General features: G+C 34.7%; 2 protein-coding genes and 2 pseudogenes across 3 annotated transcripts; 3 read left to right on the forward strand and 1 right to left on the reverse strand.

Annotated features, from left to right (window-relative positions):
- Positions 1-1,025: 1,025 nt before the first annotated feature.
- LOC128162583 (uncharacterized) lies at positions 1,026-4,075 on the reverse strand. The gene is made up of 2 exons (XM_052825829.1): positions 3,957-4,075; positions 1,026-3,685 (listed from the first exon to the last, which is right to left on the reverse strand). Exon 2 carries the CDS (start codon positions 3,647-3,649, stop codon positions 1,988-1,990), a length of 1,662 nt encoding a protein of 553 aa, XP_052681789.1. The 5' UTR covers positions 3,650-3,685; positions 3,957-4,075; the 3' UTR covers positions 1,026-1,987.
- Positions 4,076-5,107: 1,032 nt separating this feature from the next.
- Positions 5,108-14,280, forward strand: LOC128162590 (THO complex subunit 3-like; annotated as a pseudogene).
- Positions 14,281-14,365: 85 nt separating this feature from the next.
- LOC128162605 (zinc finger protein 260-like) lies at positions 14,366-15,857 on the forward strand (annotated as a pseudogene).
- Positions 15,858-23,288: 7,431 nt separating this feature from the next.
- LOC128162584 (uncharacterized) lies at positions 23,289-25,885 on the forward strand. Of its 2 annotated transcripts, none has more exons than XM_052825831.1 (4): positions 23,289-23,738; positions 24,099-24,201; positions 24,309-24,473; positions 24,789-25,885. In XM_052825831.1, the coding sequence occupies exons 1-4, from the start codon at positions 23,315-23,317 to the stop codon at positions 25,708-25,710; spliced, it is 1,614 nt and encodes a 537-aa protein (XP_052681791.1). In that variant the 5' UTR covers positions 23,289-23,314; the 3' UTR covers positions 25,711-25,885. The 2 variants fall into 2 exon arrangements, with proteins under 2 accessions (XP_052681791.1, XP_052681790.1); XM_052825830.1 differs by having other exon boundaries at positions 24,075-24,201; positions 24,789-25,881.
- The last annotated feature ends 3 nt before the right edge of the window (positions 25,886-25,888 follow it).

The following is a 25,888-nucleotide window of genomic DNA, read 5'->3' on the forward strand; positions in this document are numbered from 1 at the left end:
TTAAAATGCATGGATTTTAATCTATGTTTTATAATCCCAGATTACACATAGTGAATTAAATGTAGTTATTAATAAATGGTCTTAATTTTGCAAAAGTACTTGAGCATATTTTTTTTTTAATAATGTCAGTTTACAAAATGTTTTGTTTCACTCTAAGGTGCCCACCACCAAGAAGATAATGGTGCCCCCAGTCGCTAGACTGTTTCTTCCTCTCTGATGCTGACGGTGGATTGTTGACCAGTTCCGTCATTTCAGGAGATAAGATTTTGTATGCACAAGGTATAATTCACAAAGCTTGCATCAATGCAGCCTTGTTGTGCGGCAGAGTATTTGGTTTAAAGCCATAGGAATGCCCTTTCTCAAATGTTTGCATGATTCAAATAGAGCGTAAAAATTATCTCCCAATTATATCAACAGCAGGGGTTTAGAGAAATGGAAATATTAGTAAATAATTTGTTTATCATCATCCTTCCATATTCCATTTAATTCATTAGAATATATTCTTGCTAATTAATGTACTCAATCCAGAATTAACAATTTTGCATCTTAAATATTGACATTTCATGATCAGTCATTTTAGCATCTCTACCTGAAATTTGGGTAAAATCCAGCCTTTTTTAAAAGCTTACGTATCTTAAAACAAGCACTTTTTTCATATTTCACATGTATTTTACTTGTTACAGTCATCAAATAGCAGTCAATTCATCTCAGATATTTCTGTCAGACCACACTCATTACTGCACTCGCTGAGAGAGAGAGAAAGAGCCTCATATCTCACTGCTCCACTGACCACAGATAGGCAGTATAACTGCTGCTTCAACGAAGACAAATTGGTACCAGTACTTATATGTACAAAATCTGTACTTTTATTTGATATATAATATAATTCCTCTCCCTCTTTTAAATTAAATTACTTGTTAGCATGACAATTGGATAATTGCTGACCCTGCAGGCGCCACAGTTTTGACGCCACCATGTGGTTGATGTCAAATTTAAAAGGCTAGTTGCTGAAAACAATACATTGATTTCTTTGTTTAAAGTTTTATTTAAAAACAATAATTATCATAAAGCATTCATAAGCAGTGTCATGTATATCTATGTCAATATACTCATTGTCTAAATACATTTTTAGAATCTTTAAATCAGTTCTGCAAAATATTTCAGATAAAAACACCAAGGGACAAAATATTCCACACAAGGATTCTATTAAGTTAGAACAGAAGATACAAGATTAGCAGGAAATCAAACATCTACTCTAATTCTAAAGGTTTAAAGGTAAGTCACAACAATTGTTTCATTCAATGACAATTCTGATTGGGTTAATATACTGGTATCACTCCTCTATATAAGTAATGGGCCTCAGTCCCTTTGTGGCCTCGCTCCATTGCTGGTAAAGAATTGAGTGCTACCTGTCTGTTAACCCATTATGTGTAATTAAAACATGTCACACAGAGTTTGCTGATAACCACATGTAACAAATACAGTCCATTCATTCTAATGTAACAAACACAGATTATAGACACAGTAAAACAGTCACTTTATATATACATCTATAAATAGAAAAAGGAGTTTGTCTCTATGTAATATACATGTACATAGAATCACTTGATATATACATGTGATACATAAACACAGTTTGTTTACATACAATATATAAACATGGTCTGTTTTTTGACATGTAATATAAATATGAAAGAACAATTTGTTTACATACCAACATATGATATATAAACAAATAAAGATTGAAGAAATGGAATGATTAACTCATGACAACCTAACACAGATACAGTTGAACAGTCTGTTTACATCTTGTAGACACGGTCAGTGTATGTGTGATACATTAAATTATCCACACACAGCGTGTTTACATCTGATACACACCGTATGATGACATGTAATGTGTATAGTTTGTTTACATTATATTACACACAGTATGTAATATATACTTATACGCTTTGTTTACATATAATTGATACAGTTAATTGATTTACATGTAATATTGGATTTTCTTCACTTTACCTGTGTACTCAGCCACAAAGAGGTTGTCTCTGGTGTCCACACATAAACCATATGGTAGCTGTAAATGACAGTTGTCAATGTAGCGGAGGAACTGTCCGTCCTGATCCAGGATGTGGATACGGTGGTTGTTATATTCTGCTGTCAGGATCCGACCCTGGCTGTCTGTTGTGATGCCGCGTGGACCAAATGATCCCTTGGTAGTAGAGGGAGGACCAGTGTAGGTAAACCGGAGTTTCCCGGCCTGATTGACCACCACTACTGCACGGGCTCCATAGTCTGACACACAGATATCTAGGTTCCTGTTCTCACTGATGTATCCACCAGATGAATAGAGAGGTTGTCCTTTGTCATTGTACTGAATACTTTGTTTCTCTGTGGAGCCAGAGTAACACACAACTTTTGTTTGTTTATCATCATCACTGTCCATGACAACCAGGAGGTCACCAGAGGAGGTACTACAGACACCACGAGGTTTCCACCCCCGTAGTCTGATCACTGTCTGTATCTGTGTATTCTTCACTATGTTCACAGTTCTATCAAAGTAATCAGTATAAACTAGATCCCCACTCCTTGTCACTGCTATGTCCGTTGGATTGTTCTCTGACTTGGTTTGGATGGACTTTACTAGTTCCCCCCGGAGGTTGAAGAGTTTCATCATGATGTCATTACCATACGTCCAGATCTCTGTATCATTCAGACACGTCACACCATATAATCCATACTCATACTTTGTGTCTATAGCTGTGATGACCCGGGGTACATCCATCAGTGACCGGTCTGGGGGAGAGGACTCGGCTCCCTGGGGTGGCATGCTGTAGTCTGGTTCCTCTGTTGTAAAAGATAATGCTGACAGAGAACCAAACTGTTCAATCAGCTGATCTGTGTGGATTTCCTGAGGCCTAAAGTTTGGTAAGGACACTTTGAGTTTAGGAGGCAATCTTCTGAATTCAGCGTTCCTGGATTTGTACTCAGAGACAAGGCAGACATCTTTGGAGTTCAGTAACTTCTTCAGTTCAGCAATGGTCTGTGTGATTTCAGAAATGGTGTGTGTGATTTCATCTTCCTGTTTATTTAGGATGGGCAGGTGTTTGGATTCCATTTCCTCCACGTTAGATTTCAGGTTTGTGATAATGGTGTCTATTTCTCTGTGCCAGACTTCTCCTTGTTTGTCAATTGCTGTTGTCAATTTCCGGGAGTTTTTACTCAGATCAGCTTTCTGCACTGGGATGTTGGATGCAATCTCTTTGTATTTAGGATAAATGAATTTTTCTAATTCTTGCAAATCTTTTTTTAAAATTTCTGTTTTAATTTCAAAGCTTTGGAAAATGTCAACTATTTTATGTCCTGAATGTTTTGCAGAGGAAATACACTTTGCACAAATAGGAATGTCACATTGTTCACAATGGAGTTCACATTGTTTGGTGGGGTGTTTCCTACATTTAGGATTGTTCAAAGTGGTTAGATATTGTTTAAGTGACACCACTTTATGAACTTTAGAAGAATCAGATAAATGTGTCTCTACACAGTCTTTACACAGATGTATATGACAAACTTCACAGTACATGGGGGCCACAGAGTCCTGACACAGGGTGCAGCGTATAACATCCTGGGCGCTGTTCCTGGGGTCCATGGTTAGGGAACCCTTGTAACTATAGGGGAACTAAACCTGAAAAGTAAATTCAGTATATATTATATTGATGATGTATACATGTATTATCTTGGTTTGATTAACATGTACTTATATGTAAGATTCAGATATATTCTATTTCATGGATAAAATTTATATCTGTGTAGAGTCATGCATGTACAAGTATTTTTTTTTTTATTTTTCATGACTGATTACCAAAAAAGGATGAATTTAAACATAAGAAAATTTTTGTCTAAACTATTTTCGACTATTAAGAAAACACAATAAGAAAGTGGATTATAAAAATTACCTAACGTTACCCCATTGGTAAACTTCAGGTCTTCACGATCCAACATGGCGGGCGTCAGGTGTTTATTCTTCCTGGTCGGTTGCTACCTGTGCAAGATCACGTGAATGAATTTAATGCCAGGTAGTAATTTGTGCTTGTGTATGTGTTGATCCAGAATTCAGGTCACCCATTGTTGGGAAGTTTAAATAGATCTGACATTTTTATCACTATTAGGTAAAGGATAATATATTAATTTTTATTATGAGAAAAATATATAACGTCTGGTGCCTGTGTGCTGAAGATATTAAAATCAGCTTTAAAATGTAGGCTATTTTTAGTTTCAAAGAAATAGATTTTGTTTCTTATGATCTTTTTCTTAAATCGACATTTCTGTAAAAGCTGGTGTGGTGTAATGGTGCACACATTCCTTTGAGAATGAAGAGTGGGTTCAAATCCCACCATCAGCATACAAATGTAGAGACTTATATAAATTCATGTTAAATTAATGTTTAATGGTTGAATAATTAATGTAGCAAAAAATACAGTAATTAAAGTTGCATGGTCATGATTTTTTTTTAATCTACATGTAGCAGTACGGTGCGTCCTAATTATCACCGTACAATTATTTTGGGGGGGGGGGGTAGACTTATAAAAAAATCTAGAAACCAGAAGTTATGTCTAACTTGCAACAAAAATGGAAAAAAATTATCAACATTATGCAAATTTGCATTACCCATATTTTAAAAAAGCATTTTTAAAATCATGATAATTTACTTATAGAAAACAGATTATTTTTGAAATTAAATAGTTGCAATTTTGTCTAATTATCTGTTCTAGTACATGTATACTAAATACTAAAACTAATTTTCAATAATGCCAGAATTGATGACTTTACTATGGTAGAGAGCAGAAATTTAGAATCTGAAACACAGTAATTATAAAGAAATTAAAACAACGGTAAGACTTCAGCAAGACTTTCATTAGAAATTGTTAAGTCAGCGATATGGCACGTGGGCCTCAGAGGCCTGTACAACAGAGCGGGTGTTTGCGAGCGCTCGCCAAAATTCCCTATACCCGCAACACAAATTTTGGCGAGCGCTCGCGGGCGCTCTCTTCTGGTTTCCGGAACTTTTCAATCCACTCGGTAGGTTTTTATTCTACAAAATCCAAAGATGGCGACTTACATTGAAAACATGCGAAAACATTTTCAGCAAAACAAGAGAATACGAGAGCACACGGCACACGACTCCAAAGTTCACTCTGTGGCGTGGAGCTGTGACGGACGGCGCCTGGCCTCAGGGTCCTTTGACAAAACTGTTAGCGTTTTCCAGCTAGACAATGACAGAGACCGAATGGTAGGCTGCTGGAGTGTTGCACTGTAAACATGGCTTAGGCAAAATAATTCCGATTATTATAGGTGTCATAACACCGTATTTCACTGAAAGTTCACGTCAAAAAATGGCTGATGCAAAATAATTCCGGAATTCTCCTTTGAATTTGGGGCGTATCCGCACGTCACAGGAGCTGCTTTTTATGAGATGAAAAACAATGTGTAGGAGGTCTAACTATCCCAGTTTTGTAATAAATCGAGGTCATTTAATTACTTTTGATGCGTGTTGTTCCAGAGGGGGGTGAAAAGGCCCGGGCTTGATTTTCAAGCACGTGTAACTTCGAGGTAAACAAAGTCTCACGCCTTGCGGGATGCACGTGTGTATTTTGCAAGAAAATTGTAAATGAAGTGTTGTTTAAAAATATGTCAAGGGGATTTTTCTGAGAAATTCGTTTTGAATTTTTAATCTGTAAAGTTGTGCAATTTTGGTAAGAATATATTACTAAAATTTAATACTGTAGTGACACCTATAGGCTTATATTCTTTTTAAATGAGGATGTTTTTTTTGACATGCTTGTTGCATAGTTTAACACAAAAATCTACTGAATGATTTTTTGTCAATTTTGAGATAGTAAGGTTACAAAAAATGGAACTGGAAAACTGGGTTGGTTTAGCATGATGTCAATTATGTACAAGGATATATCATGCTCAAAGTTAATGTTGGAAAACAACTTAAAGATCTGTTTATGCATCTAAACTATTTAAATTAAGGTTGTATGGGACACCTCCATATTGTGACGTATTGTTTATCGAAATAAACAATAAAATGAAGTGTAATTGTATAAGTAATTTCTTTCCCAATATTGTAATCTAACAGCGTAGCTCAGTGGGTTAGAGGGTTTACTACAAATCTGTAAGTCATGAGTTCAAATCCTGCTGGGTGTTTTACATTTTTTACCTCTTCAAATATTTTTAAAAGCTATTTTTGATTAAATATTGTAAAATTTTAAAATTCTACGCTAGTGAAAGTATTCTATTTAGAATTATAATGTATTTTAATCCACATTAATATTGGCAGGTGTCCCATACCACCTTAATATTTTTTCAAACATTGATTAGTCTGACAATTATTTTTGGATCTGTCTACAAACTCTTTAGGTCAAAGATTGCACATTTCGTGGACATAGCGACAGTGTTGACCAGCTGTGTTGGCATCCAAAGAATCCGGATCAGTTGGTGACAGCTAGTGGAGACAAGACAATACGAATCTGGGATGCCCGGACCAATCGTTCTGTGGCCACTGTCAATACTAAAGGTAAAACAACGGTTGATTCCATGACCCAGGAATAATTGATCTATAGACATTGACAATACTTACTTTGAGATAAAACAGCTGTCAACATGGTTAATACAAATGTACAGGGACTTTTGGACACTTCAATAAATGTATGCATACCTGTTAACCCTCCCGCATTGCGCGGGAGACTCCCGCAAAACGGCCTAAAAATCTAAGATCTCCCGCATCCAACCTATCTCCCGCGCGGGAGACAAATTTCTCCCGCAATCGTATTTTGTCTTCCCCATACCCCCCCCCCCAAACTTCTGAATCTTTACATGCAAATTTCAACAACCACTGCGGGTTTTTCTCTAATTTTGAGCTAAAAAAGCTGCAGTGTAGCTTGAATATATAAAAATCCATCCAAGTACTGTCTACCGTGATCATAGTATGACATGTCATAGTACAGTTTACTTTTTACGATTACTTCCGGTTTTGACTTAAATCAGTTACGTATTTAGTTATGCATAGGCCTTATGAAAAAATAAGTGAAAGCTTAAAACATCTTGATTTTACTCTGTAACACCAAAGAAAACAATACACAGCCAGTGGTGTCACTCAATAACAGGTGCACAGGTAAAGCACCCAAGCCACGTGCTGTGAGTCGTAACTAATTCTGTCTGGCCAGCACGGTCGGTAAAAATCAAAGTGAGTTTGGAACACTGAGTGTTTATACAAGCTACCGATAAAAAAGCATTTCACAAGAATTTTTTAAAAGTTTATAGTACCGGTACTATGAATTACAGGGATGCTATAGATATTACAACAGAGATCATTTTTAAATGATACTGGAGAAATACATGTTGTTTTGTGAATTAAAAATCTATCCTATATATAAGGCAAAAAATAATTTTAATGAATATTATTTACTGGTATTTTCTTAACTGGGTTTCACTGCAAATTCAAAATACGCAAAATAAATTTTCTGTATTTACCCTAGATGTCAGCATGCAGTGATGGTTCAATACTGAACAATAAGAAGACTTAATATAAAAAGTGGCACTATTGACTTCTTGTATTGTACCATGCAAACAAAATAATAGTTTTCTGAACATGTACAGCAACACAAGTTGTAATTGCACACTGGTAGTCATAGAAATAATAAATTTAAAATAATGCAAATGCATTTAATTTAATTACAATGGTAAAATAATGTATCTAACAGTATTTTTAATATATATTTGCATTTCACGTGAAAAAACGTCGTTTACGCAAAATCTCCCCCTTAGCCAGGTTGGTAAGGGGGAGATTCTCCCACATAGCAGCTTTGAAAGGTTAACAGGTATGTGTATGTGAAATTCCATTTTTGATACTATTGTTATACATTAACTGTAAATCAATATTTAAGGTGAAAACATAAACATCTGCTGGTCACCAGATGGCAGCACTATAGCTGTGGGCAACAAGGACGACCTAATTACATTTATTGATGTCAGAAGTCACAGGTCAAAGGCCGAGGAACAGTTTAAGTTTGAGGTCAATGAGATCTCGTGGAACAATGACGGGGACCTGTTCTTCTTGACGAGTGGGCAAGGCAGCATAAACATACTGAGGTACATGTAGTTTATAGATAGATGAAGTATGAAACATTGCAGTATAATGAAGCATTAATGAACTGATGGTAATGCTATTGTGATGAACTAATGGTTAGGTAATTGATGGCTATGACAGCTTAATGTATTGCAAAGTTTTTCATAACTGTGCATATTTTATTTACTTGATACTTTGTGCAGCATTTTGGTAATTTTGAAAAAAATGAATTGTATGCAAATAAAACACCTTGTCATTGACAGCTACCCAGATTTAAAACTCCAGCACACCCTGAATGCTCACCCTGCTAACTGTATCTGTATCGAGTTTGACCCCAAGGGAAAGTACTTTGCCACCGGTAGTGCGGACGCCTTGGTCAGTATTTGGGATGTAGCAGAGCTAGCCTGTATTAGGACCCTCTCCAGGTAGTAAGAGTTGTGCACAATGTATTCACATGTATGATTCACTACACAAGTACTGTACCTTTCGTTGCATAGAAACTACACATGTACACTCATAATGGTCTCAAAAACTTATTAGATAATTTTATTTTTCCTGTAAAATGGTGCTATTTGAGATCTACTAACTGCAAAAGGTTTCTGTGTATTTGTGTACTGATAATATTTTGAAAATTTAAAGCCTTTTAAATTCTAAAGCTTAATAAAGTTTACTGATATCAAGTTTAATGTGTAGCTCATGCATTTTATATGATATTGTTTAATATGCCCAAGAAATCCAAGATATAAGCAATGAGATTTTGGTCTGTTTCTTTAGAAGATTTTATTAGAACTGAACCATCTTTATATCATATTATAATTCTACTAAATAGGGAATTCTGATTTTTTGTTTGAATGATTTTTCTGTTTTATTGCATTCACTAAAAAACAGAGACATGGACATTTAATGTGTTGATTTCAGGTTAGAGTGGCCAGTCAGAACTCTAAGCTTCAGCCATGATGGCAAAATGTTGGCCTCAGCATCAGAAGATCTGATTATAGACATAGCAGAGGTCGACTCAGGTACGAATGTTATAGTAGATGTTTTATGGATGTTACGTTTGCGTAGGGCTCTGCAACTAGCATGGAAAATGTAACCCAGTTGCTTTAGCCTCATTCAGAATTGATATTATTGGTAAAGGCAAATCCTGGTGCATGATGAATGGTAAAAGGTTAGAAACCCGACACATACACTTAGTTGACTGGTATCACAGGTAGGGGGTGCCCACTTTGTTCTAGTCAGGGTAGTGAGGTGTTTACCCTGGGTGGAATGAGCAGGGTACACAGAACAGGTGTTAGTACACAGACTGGTCAAGTGGAAAGAGATCACCTGGACCGATGAGACAGACAACACAGATAGGTAGCAGTAACACAGCCCTTCACCTGTATATAGCTATGGAGACCGGGTGGTGTTGGGTTGATGCTAACAACTGCTTTCTGAAACCAAGAACTGTCACATTTTGTACATGTATACAGTCGAGCTGAAAATATGTAATAGGATTTACTGAAATTTAAAAATTATTTTAAGTTATTTTTAATATCAATATTTTTATCAACCATAATGAAGGACTTGCTTTTGTGTTTGCAAAGTCTAGTACAAGGTCACAAACAACTTGGCCAAGAGACCTTTTGATTTTTTAAGGGGGAACAGGACACGTATCACGTGACTTTCATAGCAATGATGCTTTGATATATGCTAACTCTATTATGATGTCGTAGTTGATAAGATTGTATATTGATATGATGTCATTTATTCATTATGGCGTAATACAAGATTTGATATATCTTTTTCCCGTACTAAACGGCTCTAAATTAGTCTTTGTCAAAATATGAGCTGATGGAAAATTAAAATTTTTAATTTTAGAAATGTTAATGGACAAAATAATTAGCGGTTAATATAATCAGATATCTATTCTGATAATGTTCTGTTCATGATAATTAATAAATCTAAATAATGCATTACTTTTTGATGGTTCCAAACAGAATTTGTCACAAAAGGTCATAATTCCAGAATAAGGGATGGGGGTGATTCTTATTGTAGTATCTCTTTTTAATGCCAAGAAAGTTAACATGAAAATTTTATAAGTTATAAAGCAAATGTTAAGGCTGATCTATGAGTCTTTAAAAAAAAAATTCAGTGACAACTTTTTAGGTGTCATCACATTTCGTTCAAATTTAGAATCAAAAACTTCAAAATTGAAGTGCTGATTTTAGCAATATATTGATAAAATTATGATATTGCTATGAAAAAAAAAGCCAATGTTGGAAACAATTTTGAAATTTGTTTATGTTCTCAAAATTAATGAATATGATTTGTAAATAAACTCCATCAAATGAAAAAATTATTGCAGAAACTTCAAATTGTTAAAAAAATCATAATGCCAGTAAAGGGGGATAATTCCTATTAAAATATCTTCCTTTTGTAAGGTAAGAAATAGTCGTGAAAATGATATATGTTGTAGTGGACGTCTTTATGTAAATGTGTTTAAAAAACAATTAAAATTCATTGACAAATAATTTTACACTGCAACACCCTTTTCCCCCTTAAGTCCAAGTATTTCTGAATTCTGGAATGGATTAGAGTTTAAATTGGATCAACTACGTGGATTCATTTAAATTCACAGAGGCCAATTTTCATGGATTGTGGTTTTTTGCTCATTCGTGGGGATGTAATTTTGTGGATGTGTTACGTTTGACAAATTCCCCTTTCATAATTTATTTTCATTGAGGATGTTATTTCGTTGGGAAGGGTAACTCGCGCATACCATGAACTATTTAACCATTATGAATTCTAATGAATCCCAGTACTGGCATATACTTGTGACACAAAATGCATACGTTTTAGATTTTTGTAACTGAAGATTTTTCATTCTCAGTAATCTCTTTACTTTTAAAGTAATTTTTAAATATCTGGGAATAAATTGCTTATTACTGGTTCATAAGTTTGTCTTTTATGTTTGAAAGTGTATAATATATACCAGGTACTCCTTATATTTTTAACAGGTAAAAAAGTCACAGAAATAACATGCGAGGCCCTACTTTAACAGTCGCCTGGCATCCAAGTCGCCCCCTACTGGTTTACGCCTGCGACAATCGTGAAACGAACGACAGAAATCGGGATGCAGGGACCGTGAAAGTGTTTGGATTACCCAGCGATAACATTTGAATGTTTTAACTTGGTACTTCACTCAATGAGAGTTGAAGTGAGACATGTCATGCTCAGAAGTGTATAAAGGTGGAAAGGGGACAGAAAATAACCAAAGTGAAGAGAAAGTTACATAACAGAACTTATGGTGATTTTCATGTGATGAACAAAGCACCTGGTTTATGGCTACTGGCAGTTATATTATTGTATAAGACACCATTAATAGATGGATGAAAGGTATAGCATATATTCTGCTTTTGTACTGTAAATGTTTTAACTAATGAAACATTTTTTCCATCTTATTACGATATCTAATTTTGATACATGTATCTTTACAAATGAACACACCAATGAAATTATATTAATTTTATTCATTTAATTAGAATTTTAAAAGCTTGAGTTATATTTGTAATAGATATCTATATATATTGGCTTATAACAAGGTAGTGCATACATCTATCATGCATGCACAATGTACATGCAATGTCATTTTACATCCTTGAGCAAGTCATATCAGTGTAAAAAAAAAAAACACATTGTAAATCCATGCATGGAACAGTATTTATCAATTAATGTCATGAATACATGTACTTGATGTTTTATGACAGTTTAAAAAAACCAAATAACATTCTGCAATCTGCAATATTAATTACTACTCATCAGTTGGATCTATAAGCACTCCTTCTGTTGAAATATTTATACAAATTACTAACTTGTACATGTATGCTTATACATAGACAGAGGCTCAAAATGCATAGGTGTATTGCAATTAGAGTGTCTCATATTTTAAGTGCCATATACACTCCAATACGGTCTTAAGTGATGGATGCATTATTCTTTACTTTCTACAAAACTCATCATTTTCTCTTTCTATTGATACATAGATATTATATCAAGTCTTAATTTGATATTGAAAAGAATGTACATATTTTTTGTAGATCTTGCTGCCGGTCAGAGTAAGATCTAGACCCCATAGTGCCACAGGTGACCATCGTGTACAGTGTAGTTCAGCTGCTCTGCCTGATTGACAATGGAATGGACGCCTGTCGATATCTCCAGACCTACGGAATGTGGGACCAGGCCGTCTAGCTGGCTAAGGTATATCTGTCATAGAAAAGACATTATTTAGTGTACACTGTACTCAGATGGGTCTCATGATGTCTTATTTCTTGTTTGTAATAGGCAACATTAAAGAATACAAAACAGTCAGTTTTTAGCTCACCTGAGCTGAAAGCTCAAGTGAGCTATTCTGCTAACATTTTGTCTGTCATCTGTCTGTCTGTAAACTTTTCACATTTTCAACATCTTCTCAAGAACCATGGAGCCTATTTCAACCAAACTTGACACAAAGCATCCTTAGGCTAATGGGATTCAAAGTTGTGAAAATTAAGGATCACGCCCTTTTGCAAAGTGAGATAATTAGGAAATATTGTACATTTTCGAGAAATTTTCAAAAATCTTCTTCTCATGAACCATAAGGCCAGGAAATCTGAAACTTTTGTGGAAGCATCCTCAGGTAGTGTAGATTTACAGTTGTGAAAAGCATGACCCTCAGGGAAAGGGGGGGGGGGGGGCACATTGGGGAGGTCGACTTTTTACATAGGAATACATGTATAAATCTTTAGAAATATTCTTCTCAAGAACAATTTGGCAAGGAAAGTTGAAACTTATGTGGAAGTATCCTCAGCTGGCATAAAGTCAAGTTTGTAAAAATCATGACCCTCGGGGTTAGGATTGGGCCCAAATGGGGGGGTCAAATTTTTACATAAGAATACATAGAGTAAATCTTAAAAATTCTTCTTCTCAAAACCATTAGGCCAGGAAAGCTAAAACTTGTATAGAAGCATCCTCAGGTAGTGTAGATTCAAAGTTGTGAAAATCATGACCGTAGGAATATATAGAGTGAATCTTTAAAACACATCTTCTCAAGACCAATTTGGGGAGGAAAGCTGAAACTTGTTTGGAAGCATCGTCAGGTAGTGAGATTTCAAGTTTATTCAAATCATGTTTCCCGGGGGTAGGATGGGGTCACAAGGGGGGGGGGGGGGGCAAATTTTTACATAGGAATATAGAGAAAAATATCTTTAAATTTATAAAAAAAAAAAACATTTGCCTAAAAAAGCTGTTACTTTAGTGAAAGCAACTTCAGATAGTGTAAATTCATTTTTTTTTAAATCACAATCTTTAGGAGTAGTGTGGGGCCACATTGGGGATTCAGTTGTACAAAGGAAAACATTTTAGTTATTCACAAAACTGAAATATTAATTAATATGCTATAACTTACATGCAAGAATTTTTATATATTGCTGATTCTTTAAAATTGTTTAAACTTTGGCCCCTGGACAATTCTTGTGCCTCACAAGGGGTTCAGAGTTTGATGTAGGTTTATATTCTGTATATAAACAATTGTTAAGGGTTTTTTTTTTTAGAGCTGCAATGCTGACTGTGATATGACTATAAAATCCTGTTGGAAAAGGGACTTGATTATAAATATAAGAATATCCAGGGGGAAACATTTTTTTTGTATAGGATCTACATGTATTATACCATATTGTCCAAATATTTTGTATAATGACTCCATAAGCTGATTTTATCATGCTTATTGTTGCTGAGGTGAGCGATGTGGCCCGTGGGCCTCTTGTTTTGAGTTATTGTTATAATGAACCCTGATCTGCTCTTGGAAGGTTTGATACTTTGACACTTTTTTTAGTTTGAGAGAGAGAGGGGGGAGAGAGATGAAGACATAGATAAATATAACAATATTCTGTTGATAGTTTATTGATAGTTGAATGATTACAGTTCTCCTTACTGTAGTTTTATAGTAAGCATGCCTTCACTGTGGTCTATTTCTATCTGTGTGTGTTTACAGTGTCACTGGTGGAGGCCGTTTACCTGGAATACGCCCGTCTACTGGTCAACCTAGGTCTGAGCGCACCTGCCGAGTTCTACTGATAGAAAGCCGGCGATAAGGGGAGGCAATTCAAAGAGGAAGTCATTCTCTTTACCTAAAAATTGTACCATGTCTGTCATTGATGCAGAGATATTGACATGATGGTTGTTGTTAACTGACAGTAATAGAGAGAATATTTCCTAACGAACGGTTAAAGATGAACAGGTAAAATGATGGCATTACTACTATCTTTCATTACAATTAACTCATTGAAAAGATGTGGTACATGTATTATCATGTGATATATTTCATATGCATGTATTTTTGATTTATGATTTATACAATTTGCCGTACAAATTACAAATGGATCATTCACTAATTGAAAAATATCTTAAATTTCCTTGATCACAGCATAATTTGTAAATTTATATAATATTAGATTTTATTAAGTTGTAATAACTTTTAATTCAATACATCTTACCTTCAAAATACAATGAAAGAATTTATTTAAGAATTAATGGAAGAACACGTGTAAACTTTTTATAACTTATGAGTTATGTTATAAGTGGTAAAAAATCAGGACAAATCTGATATATGAATACATGAGAATATCATATCCACAAAAAGGTTTTTGAATTACAAGTACGTAAAAGATATAATAATGATAATATAAATCATCTTCTTCACTAACAAAAGTTTGGAAATTCATGAATGAAAGTACCTATAATTGTCATCACATAGCAACAGTTCAGGCAGCCTGTACCAAGCTTCAATAACTTCCAAGTTCTCTGCATGATGACATCACCGTCGACAACTTGGCTTCTGATTTCATGGATGTGGTATTTGAAATTGGATACCACAGCCTCAGTGACAATGCCGCCATCAATTCCAGTGGCTCCGTTTCTCTCAACTCCAGTGCTACGGAGCAACTGAAACAGAAGTTTCTTGAGGATTCCAGCATGAAAAACGAGTGTTCTAACTTTGACGATCTGTGTGTGTACGAGTCCATTATAGATAGTTGTTCAAAACCCTGTGACATTTAAGAGGCCAAGAACGTGTTGTCTGCTGTCATTGTGTCATCTGCCGTCAAGTTTAAACCCACCAAACACCAGTGTCCTGTGAGCGGGAAGACCTACAGAGGAAACACCAACTTGAACTATCACATGGCTACCCACACCGGCATCCGGCCTCACAAATGTTCCATCTGCGGCAAGGCCTTTACCCAGAAGTCCACTCTGCGCACACACTTCCAAATTCACACAGGCGAGAAACCTTACAAGTGCAGGACCTGTACCGTGCATTTGCTGACTACTCCACCTGCATGAAGCACGAGCGGACCCACAGCGGGGAGAAGCCTTACGCATGCCCAGAGTGTGGAAAGTGTTTCGCTCAATCCGGAAATATGCTCCTACATCGGCAGACACACAGGAAAAACTGAAATTCCACAAAAAGTGCTTATATATTATAGAATACATTCAAGAAAGTGCCAATATTTACATTCTGAATCACTTGTGTTGTTTTTTATAGAGTTTGTTATTACTGCATTAAATCGGTATTGTTCATTATTTCAATGTATATGTATTGCATTATGTTTCATGTATTTTAACATGTGAAATGTTCATGTAAATGTATATAGTACATGTACTGTACTGTTATGTATTTTGTAAAAAAAAAACATCATTTCAACATTTTCATTTACCGGTATCAAAAAAATAAAAATAAATGTTCTATTCATACATTAACAGTTTTTGGTTTCTTTGTAAAGCATGCAGAAACACTTTTTTGAAACAACATTCAAGTAAAACGGATATTTATTTTTACAAAAGAAATTAAGACCTAAAAAAAGTACATTTTCAATATCAATGAACATTTTAAAAGTAAAAATTCTGAGAAATTTTGAAGAAAAAAATCCATTATTAGAATGAAACAAAAATTCATTTGAATGTGACATTTATCCATACAGATATACCCTCAGCCAAGAATTATACCTAGACCCTCTACAGGTTCACTGCACACTGAGGGGTTCTTATACCATTGTACTTTTGTGCAGTCAATCTTCGAGTTATGCGCCCTTTAATGTATAGTAATTTAATATGCGGTCTTCAAGATTAATGTTTGAAAACATTAAAGGCCTATATTTGATATGGGCCTTTAATGGCCCTATAAAATGAACATCATCAATTTACAGTGTGATGATCTTTGCTTCCTTTGTCAGATATACATGTGAAGTATTTTCATAATTTTGATTTTGATTCATAAGATCCGTATTTTGAAAAATGACGTAAAAGATTTTTCTTTTCCCACCATTTTTGCATTTTAGCGTTAAACGGCTTTTTTTCAAGCAGTTTTGTTTTACTGAAGACATCGAGCGATTGCTTGAAAAGTAGTATTATCATAATTATATAGTTCTTTGACAAAAAGAAACTTAATACATGACTGTGTATATATACTACTGTGGGAGGATCCGTATTTGGGGGTGGGGGGGGGGGGGGGTGGCGTCGATCTTTCAATATATGTAAATGCTTTCTGTTTCAGATCGAGGGGGGGGGGGGGTTGGAGGCGTTCGTTTTTCAAAATGTCAAAAAAGTAAATTGAATTTATTTTAAAATAAGTTATGGTACTCCATTGGTGTTTCTACCGCGTCTGTTATGTGTTTATAACGCTTTTAGTGCGTTGACAGCCATTGGACACAACTACATGTATACTTATATAGGACTGTCTATAACAGCAGAAACCTGCATGTAAGCGGGTATGACAATTCTGTTGTGTTTGCAAATATTCTAAGACTTTACATGACGTGATATTTACATTGAGTGTATAATTTCCCTTACGATTGAAATGGAGATCTGCGGTGTTCATTTTGTCTGCACCGCTTGGTGTGTTTTAGGACCGACAACATTTGAAATAAAAAAATTGAAGTGCGTGCCATTTTTTTCTGATGTTACCAGCTCGTGAATAATTTCAAATTAATGTTAAAGGTCTTTTTGTGATCCAAACTTTATAGAGTAATGTCTTGAAATAAACAGTGAAATTGAAGTTAAAGGTGTACTTCGCTTGAAACCTCGTCATTTTTAACTTGTTATGACGCAAGGAATAAATAGCTACGCTTTATACTGAAATTCCAAGGTCTTGTTTAAATTATCCTACTTCCTGACCTCTTATATGTTTCTAAATTAATTTAACGGTCTTTTTTGTGGGCCCGTATTTTCAGGTTAATGTCTTCTTCCTAATTCACGAATTATCTCTAAAGTAGTTTTACTAAAATCGTTTCAAATAGATACAAATCAATTTTTTTCAAGCTGTTGAAAAGTGATCCCGAGTACTAGTATAAGTTTCAGGAATTCTCTCTCTTCAATTTTAAGTTTTGCTTGATAACATTAATGATTTATGATAAAGAGTACATGTAAGAACTCAGTATCCTGTTATCAAACCAGTGGCGTAGGAAGCAAATTGAAAGTGGAGGGGGGGGGGCTAGACTAATCCTCAGAAATCTTGAAAAGCAAAAAACCAAAAAAAAAACTTATTCCCAAAACCATGAAAAATTAATCCTAATCCGTGGGGGGGGGGGGGGGGGTAGTATACCTATAGCTATAGTTCACCAACAATTTTTTTACCTGCCAACATTTTTTTCGCAAATCATGAAATTCCTAATCCGGGGGGGGGGGGGGGGGGGGGGGGGGGGGGGGCTGCCTGGTATACTTATGACTCCAACTTCTTCTCAATATTTTCATCTTTTCAAGGTAAATTTAGGAACATTTCTCTTTCCTGCAGGAAAAAGTGGGGGGGGGGGGGCTGAACCCTCTCTGGTGCTATGTGTCTAATGCTTAGGGCTAAGCCCCCAGCCCCCCCCCCCCCCCCCGGTTCCGATGCCTATGCAAACGGTGTAAATTAAACTAAGTTGACGATCATTTGATTCTGAATTGGGGGGGGGGGGGGTAGTATTTATATAGACAAGCATTTACTTCCATTTATTCTTGGGTCTAAATTCTGAATAAATAAGTAAGAGACATTCACAGAGAATTCAGTGTCCTTTCTATCAGATTTTGTCCCTACATGTAGCTAAAGATTATTCAAATGTACCAGAACGGAATACATATACACTGTACTGGTCCTTAAAAAAAATAACATAATTATCTAATTTGAACAGGCCCTGTTTTACGTACATTTGCTAAGTCTCAAAGGAATGAATAATTATAATTTCTCTCATGTTTCTAGAGCTATGGTGATAATGTTTTTAATCAGTTCTGTGAATTCGAATAAGACTTTAAAAATGAACATTGCATTTAAAACACACATATGATTGAATAACATTTTCGTTCGTTTAAAGTTCGACTATAGAAATAACTTGCTTGTGTAGATAACTGATATTTGGCCCATACGTTGAAAGTTACATGTATATCACAATATCTTGGTTTTATCGCAATAACAAATTTAGACCTGTACGTATTACTTTGATTATCATCTAAAAATCAACATAAATAACTTTAAATTGATTGTAAAATCTCTCTCTCTCTCTCTCTCTCTCTCTCTCTCTCTCTCTCTCTCTCTCTCTCTGTTAGGCACTTTAAAATGGAGACCATAATACGCATTTGATGTTTTGACAATGTGCCGTTATAAATACTTAAACTTGGACAATTAATGGCTTCTATGACTGTCACCACAACCAGCTAACTGTTGTTTTAAGAATTTAAGGATGAAAGATTTGGGGATATTGTTTGCAAAATAATAGCGGTTGGTATAATCATTTATTTCTAAAAGTATTAACCAGGAAAAAAACCCATTAATTGTAAATCAACATCATATCTATTTCGAAAGTAGAATTGTTCATAAAATAGGGGGGGGGGGAGTTTTAATTAGGTTCACATAATAAATAATATAATATTCATACTGCTTACAACTATTGCACCACAATCGTTATTGCATTACATTAATGAGTAAACTTAATCAGATAGAACATACAACACTATATAAATAGTGCTTGTTTGGAAGGGTAACAGTTGAAATTGACACCCCTCAAAAACCATTGTCAAGCGTTTAAGATATACTACATTTTTATAGGAATGACTTGAATTTTACAGCGTACCTTACGCGCTTAATTTACGCGCATGTTACAATTCATTATGTTTAACCAGTTGCCAAGTAAGTTGCTAACGCTGATTGTAATAGAACCGATTAATAACTGCGTCTTAACCAATCAGATTTCAGTATTTAAAATAAAAGTATAATAAATAAATGAAGAAGGTTCACCCCTACCCACCCCGCACGTAAAGAGTTTTTTATCTACAACTCAAAAATAAATATATCTTGCTTACCAAAAACTTATTATTGCCAAAATAATAAAATTCCTTATCCAGGGGGGGGGGGGGGGGGGGTTAGTGTACCTATTACTGCAGTTTTCAATATTACTTTTAATATTTCCTTATTTTCATTTCAATTCGGAAATGCCGGGTCTGACCGATCCCCGATGATATGTGCCTGGATAGTTAGGTCTTAAACTTTGCCCCCACCAACCCCCCCCCAAAAAAAAATTGGGCGCTAAGCCCCCTACCCCCCCCCCCCGGTTCCGACGCCTATGTAACACATAATAGTAGTTAATAAACATGTACGTGCATGGTGTTTGAACTACTTTTGAATAAAAAAAACCCACATTTTTATTTTTAACCTGGTAAATTAAAACATTGATAACACAGACTATCATAAGGTAACTATTTGTAATTTTTTTCAGCACAGCTAGTTTTTTTTTAAATGACATTAAGTGTTGCATTTCAATTTTTTAATTTGGGGTGCTTTCTTGGAATTTTAGCAACCTAATGTAGTCAAATAATCAAAATGCGTTGATATTATTATTTTCAATACAATTCATTTTTTTTCATTCGGGTCTGCAAATGTAACCTCAAATTTAAATTATGATACACAACATGCAGACACCTGACGTTATAAAATTTTCTCAGGTGGCCGTGTTACACATATCTTTAGTGAATGTGCGTGTGTTATGTACACTTTTATCTTGATCAGAGTGTGTAATAGAGTCATTCTTTTCAAATAATTTGAGTGGCTCTGAAAAGAGCCGTTTTGCATAATTCATGGGACTGGTTGATAGGACGGTAGCTGTGAAATCATTGGACCATGACATGTCCTTCTTCTTCCTCTTCTTCTGAATCACGCCTGACTTGTTGCATCTCCTGAGCTTTGATCATGGCGTATTCGTAGTAAACGTTGCGTAGACCCTCGATTGCCGCCAGGCGCAGACGTAGAGAGTACCGAAAGGAACGACGACCGGAAGCATGCGCCATTCGGTATCGTCTGCTGGCGGAGGAAAGTTTCTCGTTGAGCATCACAATCTGGAGGCAGGCTTTCTTGAAGTAAATTTCAGAGTGGTGTCGTGTCGTGTTTTTGACTACGCTTGTATAGGGGGAATTCTATAACTCACTTGCAGTGTGAGGACCCGTTTTGCAATGTCCAGTCCAAAAGGTTTGGGACGATTGCACTGAAATCAGAACAGGGAAGCCTTTAGACAATTAAAAGATGATGTTTATTGTTGCAGGTCTCCGATTAGAATGTGAACATAATATTAGTCACCAGGCACAATAAAAATTATGACACTATCTGCATTACGCATTACAAAGGTGGGTGCCCTAGCCTACCTAACACTGGTGACTATCAGAGTGATTAAACAATATAAAAACACTCACTCTGTATAAAAAATATAAACAATGACATTTTTCTTAATGAAAGTTAAGGTAAACAATTGTCGAGGAAATTCGAACTAATAAAAGTAAATAGAGTTAACAGTTATCTAATGAACGAGGCTTTACACAAACGAAGCGGTGAGTCAAACAATGCTATATTTACCTGAGTATTTCTTTAAATAAGGATCAATTAAGTATTTAAAGTATAAACTTACGATATAAAAGTTAACTGTTGCATCGCTGTGCAGTAAACAAATCTTAAACTCAAGAACCAACAACGGAAAAACTGTTTCCGACTTTGTAAAAAGAAATAAAGTGCAAGGGCCGCAGGTGTCAGTTATGAATCAATTAACAAAAATAACTATAATTAACTGATTAAAATAATGAATTCATAGCCTAAGACAGAATTGTAACTAAAGTTAACAATTCAAAATAGCACAACAAGGTTTAAATCAACTATAGCGCGACTAAGAAAATTAATGAAGTAAATCAAACTTTAACTTAGACGAAAGCTCAAATTTCTTAAAAACACATTAAACTTGAAAATGGCATGAAAAACTTTTATGCATTTAAAAATTTAGAAATGGTTAAACTTTTAAAATAAACTTTAAATTAAAAAAAAAAACATAAACCATATTTTACCTGAAATCAGAACAGGGAAGCCTTTAGACAATTAAAAGATGATGTTTATTGTTGCAGGTCTCCGATTAGAATGACCAAGGTAGGGGACGCTATCTAAATCGGAGACCTGGGCTTCCCTGGTCTATTTCAGCCAATCAAAATTTAGATTCTTTGTTAAGACACAATTTTGGTAATTAAAAATTAACCCACGTGACCCTAATCTCCGGACACTGGTCATAAAGAAATAATTAAGTTAACGTAGTTAATTCCCTAACAAAGAAAAATCTGCTGACACCTGAGCACATCTTGATCTTGACACTAGGTAAAAAAGATAAAAGGAAACCTTAATAACAATTATAAACACCGTAACAACCATATGTAAATTAAATTGGTCATCGGACTAATAAATTGCATAATACGACATTTTTGTGACATTGTTACTCTGCATACCTAACAGGATAAGTTTTGATAAGTAATTAGACAACCTTTAGGTATTTACTTTGAACAGCGTTGCTTTGTACAAAAAAACTGCAACTGTTAGATATGCCGAAAACGACTTTTAAAGTAAACATTATATTCAACATTTAGTAATGAATTTTGAATTAAAAGAAAAATGCAATAAATGCAAACATTGCTGTAAACCATAAACCTGAACAAAATATTGAGATCAATACAACAAATTTACTACTCTACTTTATCAAACAAACTATGACTAAAAATTCCTCTACTAATATTCTACACAAAACAATTTAACTCATAATTATATATTTAATTAAACACACATATACTGTTGATAAACATATCAAAGTAGTCATGTTGTATATTTTATTTGACAAAATGAAATATATCAGAAAGGACAGTGGTCTAATCTCTTGGCTAATTGCATCACGTTGGCGGAAGACATTCTGCTTTTGTTGTCAACTCTCTGTGGAATAATATGTTTTTTGTGTCGACGGTTTTTATAAGGATTTTGTCGGGGTTCCTTTGATAAGGCTTCCTCTTATGAGCGGTCTGAAATACCGCGACAAATGGCGCCGATATCGGCATTGCGTTCCGTATCAAAGCCGCTATTTTATCTGTCTCGGAAACACTTTAAAAAAAGGTTTTTAACAATGTCACAATGCACCGCCACAATCTTGAGATAAATTCTGATTTTTAGGGTAAAAAATGTAAAGCAAGTTCTTAGTGTATTTTCATTCAGGATATGACCGAAAAAAGTTATTTCAAAGTGAAACCATAAAAAGTATTATTTTTAAGAACAAAAATTAAAACAAGGACTGAAGATATGGCCTAAAATTTGAAACCATCGAAATAATTTAAATTTTGCAAGCTAGATCTGTAAAAATTGTCAAGTGTTATATAGAACCAATTTTCTTAAATTGGATTCTGTATAAGACTATGAATTATACTTTTAATATTACATGTAATTTACATAAGTAGTTCCATTGATTTCTATATAAGTTTTAAGTTTGAAAATATATTTCATACTTGTTGTTAAAACAACTTGTTTTACAATTATGCAACAAGAAAGTTCTAATTCTGTTGTTATAAAAGCAAAATTTTACGAATAAAGAACAAGTGCACTTAAGCTATAGAGAATGGGCCCTTTTTCAGTGCCGTTTTTATGTCGAAAATATCAACAAATTGCTTTTTTTCGTAATAGTTAAGCACTGATGGATACTTCTGATTTATACGCACGCTTAAATTTACCAAAATTAGCAAACAGTTTAAAAAATTGAGGATAAATAATCTAAATCCGGAAAAATCGAACCGAAACTCCTTGAATACTTTTGATTTCCATTAGTGCGCTCTTCACATTGGAGGCGCGATTAGTAGGGTCGTATGGGACAAAATTTTGTCGTGATGGACGCCAACTATCAAGATTTACAATGCGCCGATCTAAAGCATATTCTGAAAACTAAAGGCATTCCCTTTTCGAACAAAAGAAAACAAGATTTAGTTGACTTATGTGAAAGCGCTGATGCTCTTAATTTGCCTGGAATCGACCAGAACGATAGCGAGAAAGAGGCTTCAATCGAGAGACGGACGGTTCGGGGGAAAACTTATCGACATCCATGTTACGACACTGGAATCGTCTGGAGTCGTAATCTAGCTACCATCCCAACCATTGATACGTTTGATGTGACATCTTTTCTCCAGAACTACTGCGGATGGTCTGAAGAACGCCTGCGGAGGAGAAAATCGGACAATGGCTACAAGCTACATTGTTCCGGCCACATTCATGATGTCACAATGGCAATGTTAGGTACTTGTAAACTTCGTAAAGCATACCATTTTATAGTTTTATTGACATTGAAATATGAAATAATACCCATATATTCATAAATTTTGTTGTCAAAATCGATATAAGCAATATATGAATGTTACAACAGAAACATAATCTTGTTGACCAACAGTTTTCTACCCAGTAAACAGGGACTGGAAATTAATGTCATACCTTTATTGATTTATCAAACATGATTAGAGACAGTCATGCAACAAATTTTAAAAGCAATATATTTATTCAATTGTCAACAACAATGTCAACAAAAAGGAATTTAGAATATTTGAACAGAAAATAATTTATCACTTTTCAATTCAGATGAAGATGTGTTCTATGTTAAAGGCAAATGTGTGCCTGAAACAAGGCAGTCCAGTGATCCTTATATCCCATGGATTCTGGTTGAGAAATCAGGACACATATTTTCAGCTGAATGTACATGTGTTGCGTAAGTTTATTTTCTAGATTTTCACTTCCCTGTATATCTTATTGAAGCAAAGCTGGTCATACTATTTTATTATCATTTTTCATAACCACATTATTAATATTTAACAGAGGGGATGGATCATGTAAGCATGTTGTTGCCCTACTGTTTGGCATAATAGATCACATCACTTCAATGGAAGATCGAAGTTCAATTGGAGTTACTGATACTGCAGCATATTGGGATAAACCACGGAAAGTATGCAGGCCAGTGCCTGTTCATGACTTAGATATCAGGTGTGTTACCCTATTTTTATATGTTCTTTTTTTTGGATTGCCCAGTAATTGAATTAACTTATTTTATAAACATTGTCAATTCAACTGTTCTTTTCTGGCGCTGCTCGCATGTACGGTACATGTATTGTGCTTATACATGTATATTTTTTATGCCAGTCCTTTTATTCATTCGAAAACCAAGCAAATCTTGCAGAATGAATTAAGAAACTGAATTGTTTAATATCCTTTAACTAAGAATTAATCTTTTGCAATTACAATGTGCGTTATTTAGAAATTTACTTATAATGCGTTATAATAATTCCATATAAATTACAGGACTGTCGTGAATGTACCAGATAAACCACGACCATCTGAAGATTCTGGTTATTTGCCACTTAAGTCTTCAGATTTTGATATGGAGTCATTGGAAAAGAATATTGTTCAAGTCCTAAAGAAGAGCAAAACATTGGCAGTGGCTTTGTATACAATGTCAGACTCTGATGATGACAATGACATGTCCATGTGTATTGAGGACACGCCCAAAAATATTATTGATTTAGTGGCAATGCTTGGTCAAGAAAATGTGAAAGTAGACGATTGTTATGTTAAGAAAGTTAATGAATTTACCAAAGGACAGTCCATTAACCTTATGTGGCAGTACCAAAGAAAGGGAAGATTGACTGCTTCAAATTTTTTCAAAGCTTATCACTATAGAGGGGATAAAGCAGACAATTATATTGTGCGCAGTATTATGGGTCAATATAATTTTACTTCGAAGTCAGTTGAATATGGAAAAATTAATGAATCTGTTGCACGTGAGAAATATGTAGATTTCATGACATGTTTACATCCTTCATTTAAGTGTTCAGAGACTGGAATCTTTGTTTTTAAAGATTTCCCCTTTCTTGCTGCATCCCCTGATGGTATTTCTGAATGCAAATGCTGTGGCAAAGGTCTTGTTGAAATCAAGTGTCCATATAGTTCACAAAATGAAACTTGTCAGGTTGCTATGTCAAAAAATTCATCATGTGCAATTGTCAATGGTAATTATGCATTGAAAAAGAGTATTTCCTCCTCCTATTATGTCCAAATGCTTGGCCAAATGGCAGTCTGCAAGTTATCTTACTGTGATTTTGTATTGTACACACAAAAAGATATTTATGTAGAAAGAGTTAATTTCTCACAAGCAGATTGGGAACTGTTATTTGAAAAACTCAAAAGTTTTCATGTGCAATATGTTTTACCAAAATTGGTCTAAGTACATGTATATACATCAGAAAACTTGAATAAGGTTAATGATTATGGTGTTTGCTTTATTGTGCTAATTCAAAAGTTGATGAATGTCAAAAACCATTGTATGGATTACACTGTACCATAATTTCACAATTTATTGTTCATCATAAGCAATATATAAAGTTCTTGAAATTAATGTATTT

The sequence above is a fragment of the Crassostrea angulata genome, chromosome 9 (genome assembly GCF_025612915.1).
Source record: "Crassostrea angulata isolate pt1a10 chromosome 9, ASM2561291v2, whole genome shotgun sequence".
Classification (NCBI taxonomy): domain Eukaryota; kingdom Metazoa; phylum Mollusca; class Bivalvia; order Ostreida; family Ostreidae; genus Magallana; species Magallana angulata.

Coding starts and splice junctions, on each gene's coding strand:
- LOC128162583 (XM_052825829.1), bottom strand. CDS start 3,649: ATGGACCCCAGGAACAGCGCCCAGGATGTTATACGCTGCACCCTGTGT.
- LOC128162584 (XM_052825830.1), top strand. CDS start 23,315: ATGGGACAAAATTTTGTCGTGATGGACGCCAACTATCAAGATTTACAA. Junction 24,202..24,308: donor GCTGAATGTACATGTGTTGC/GTAAGTTTATTT, acceptor AATATTTAACAG/AGGGGATGGATCATGTAAGC. Junction 24,474..24,788: donor GTTCATGACTTAGATATCAG/GTGTGTTACCCT, acceptor TATAAATTACAG/GACTGTCGTGAATGTACCAG.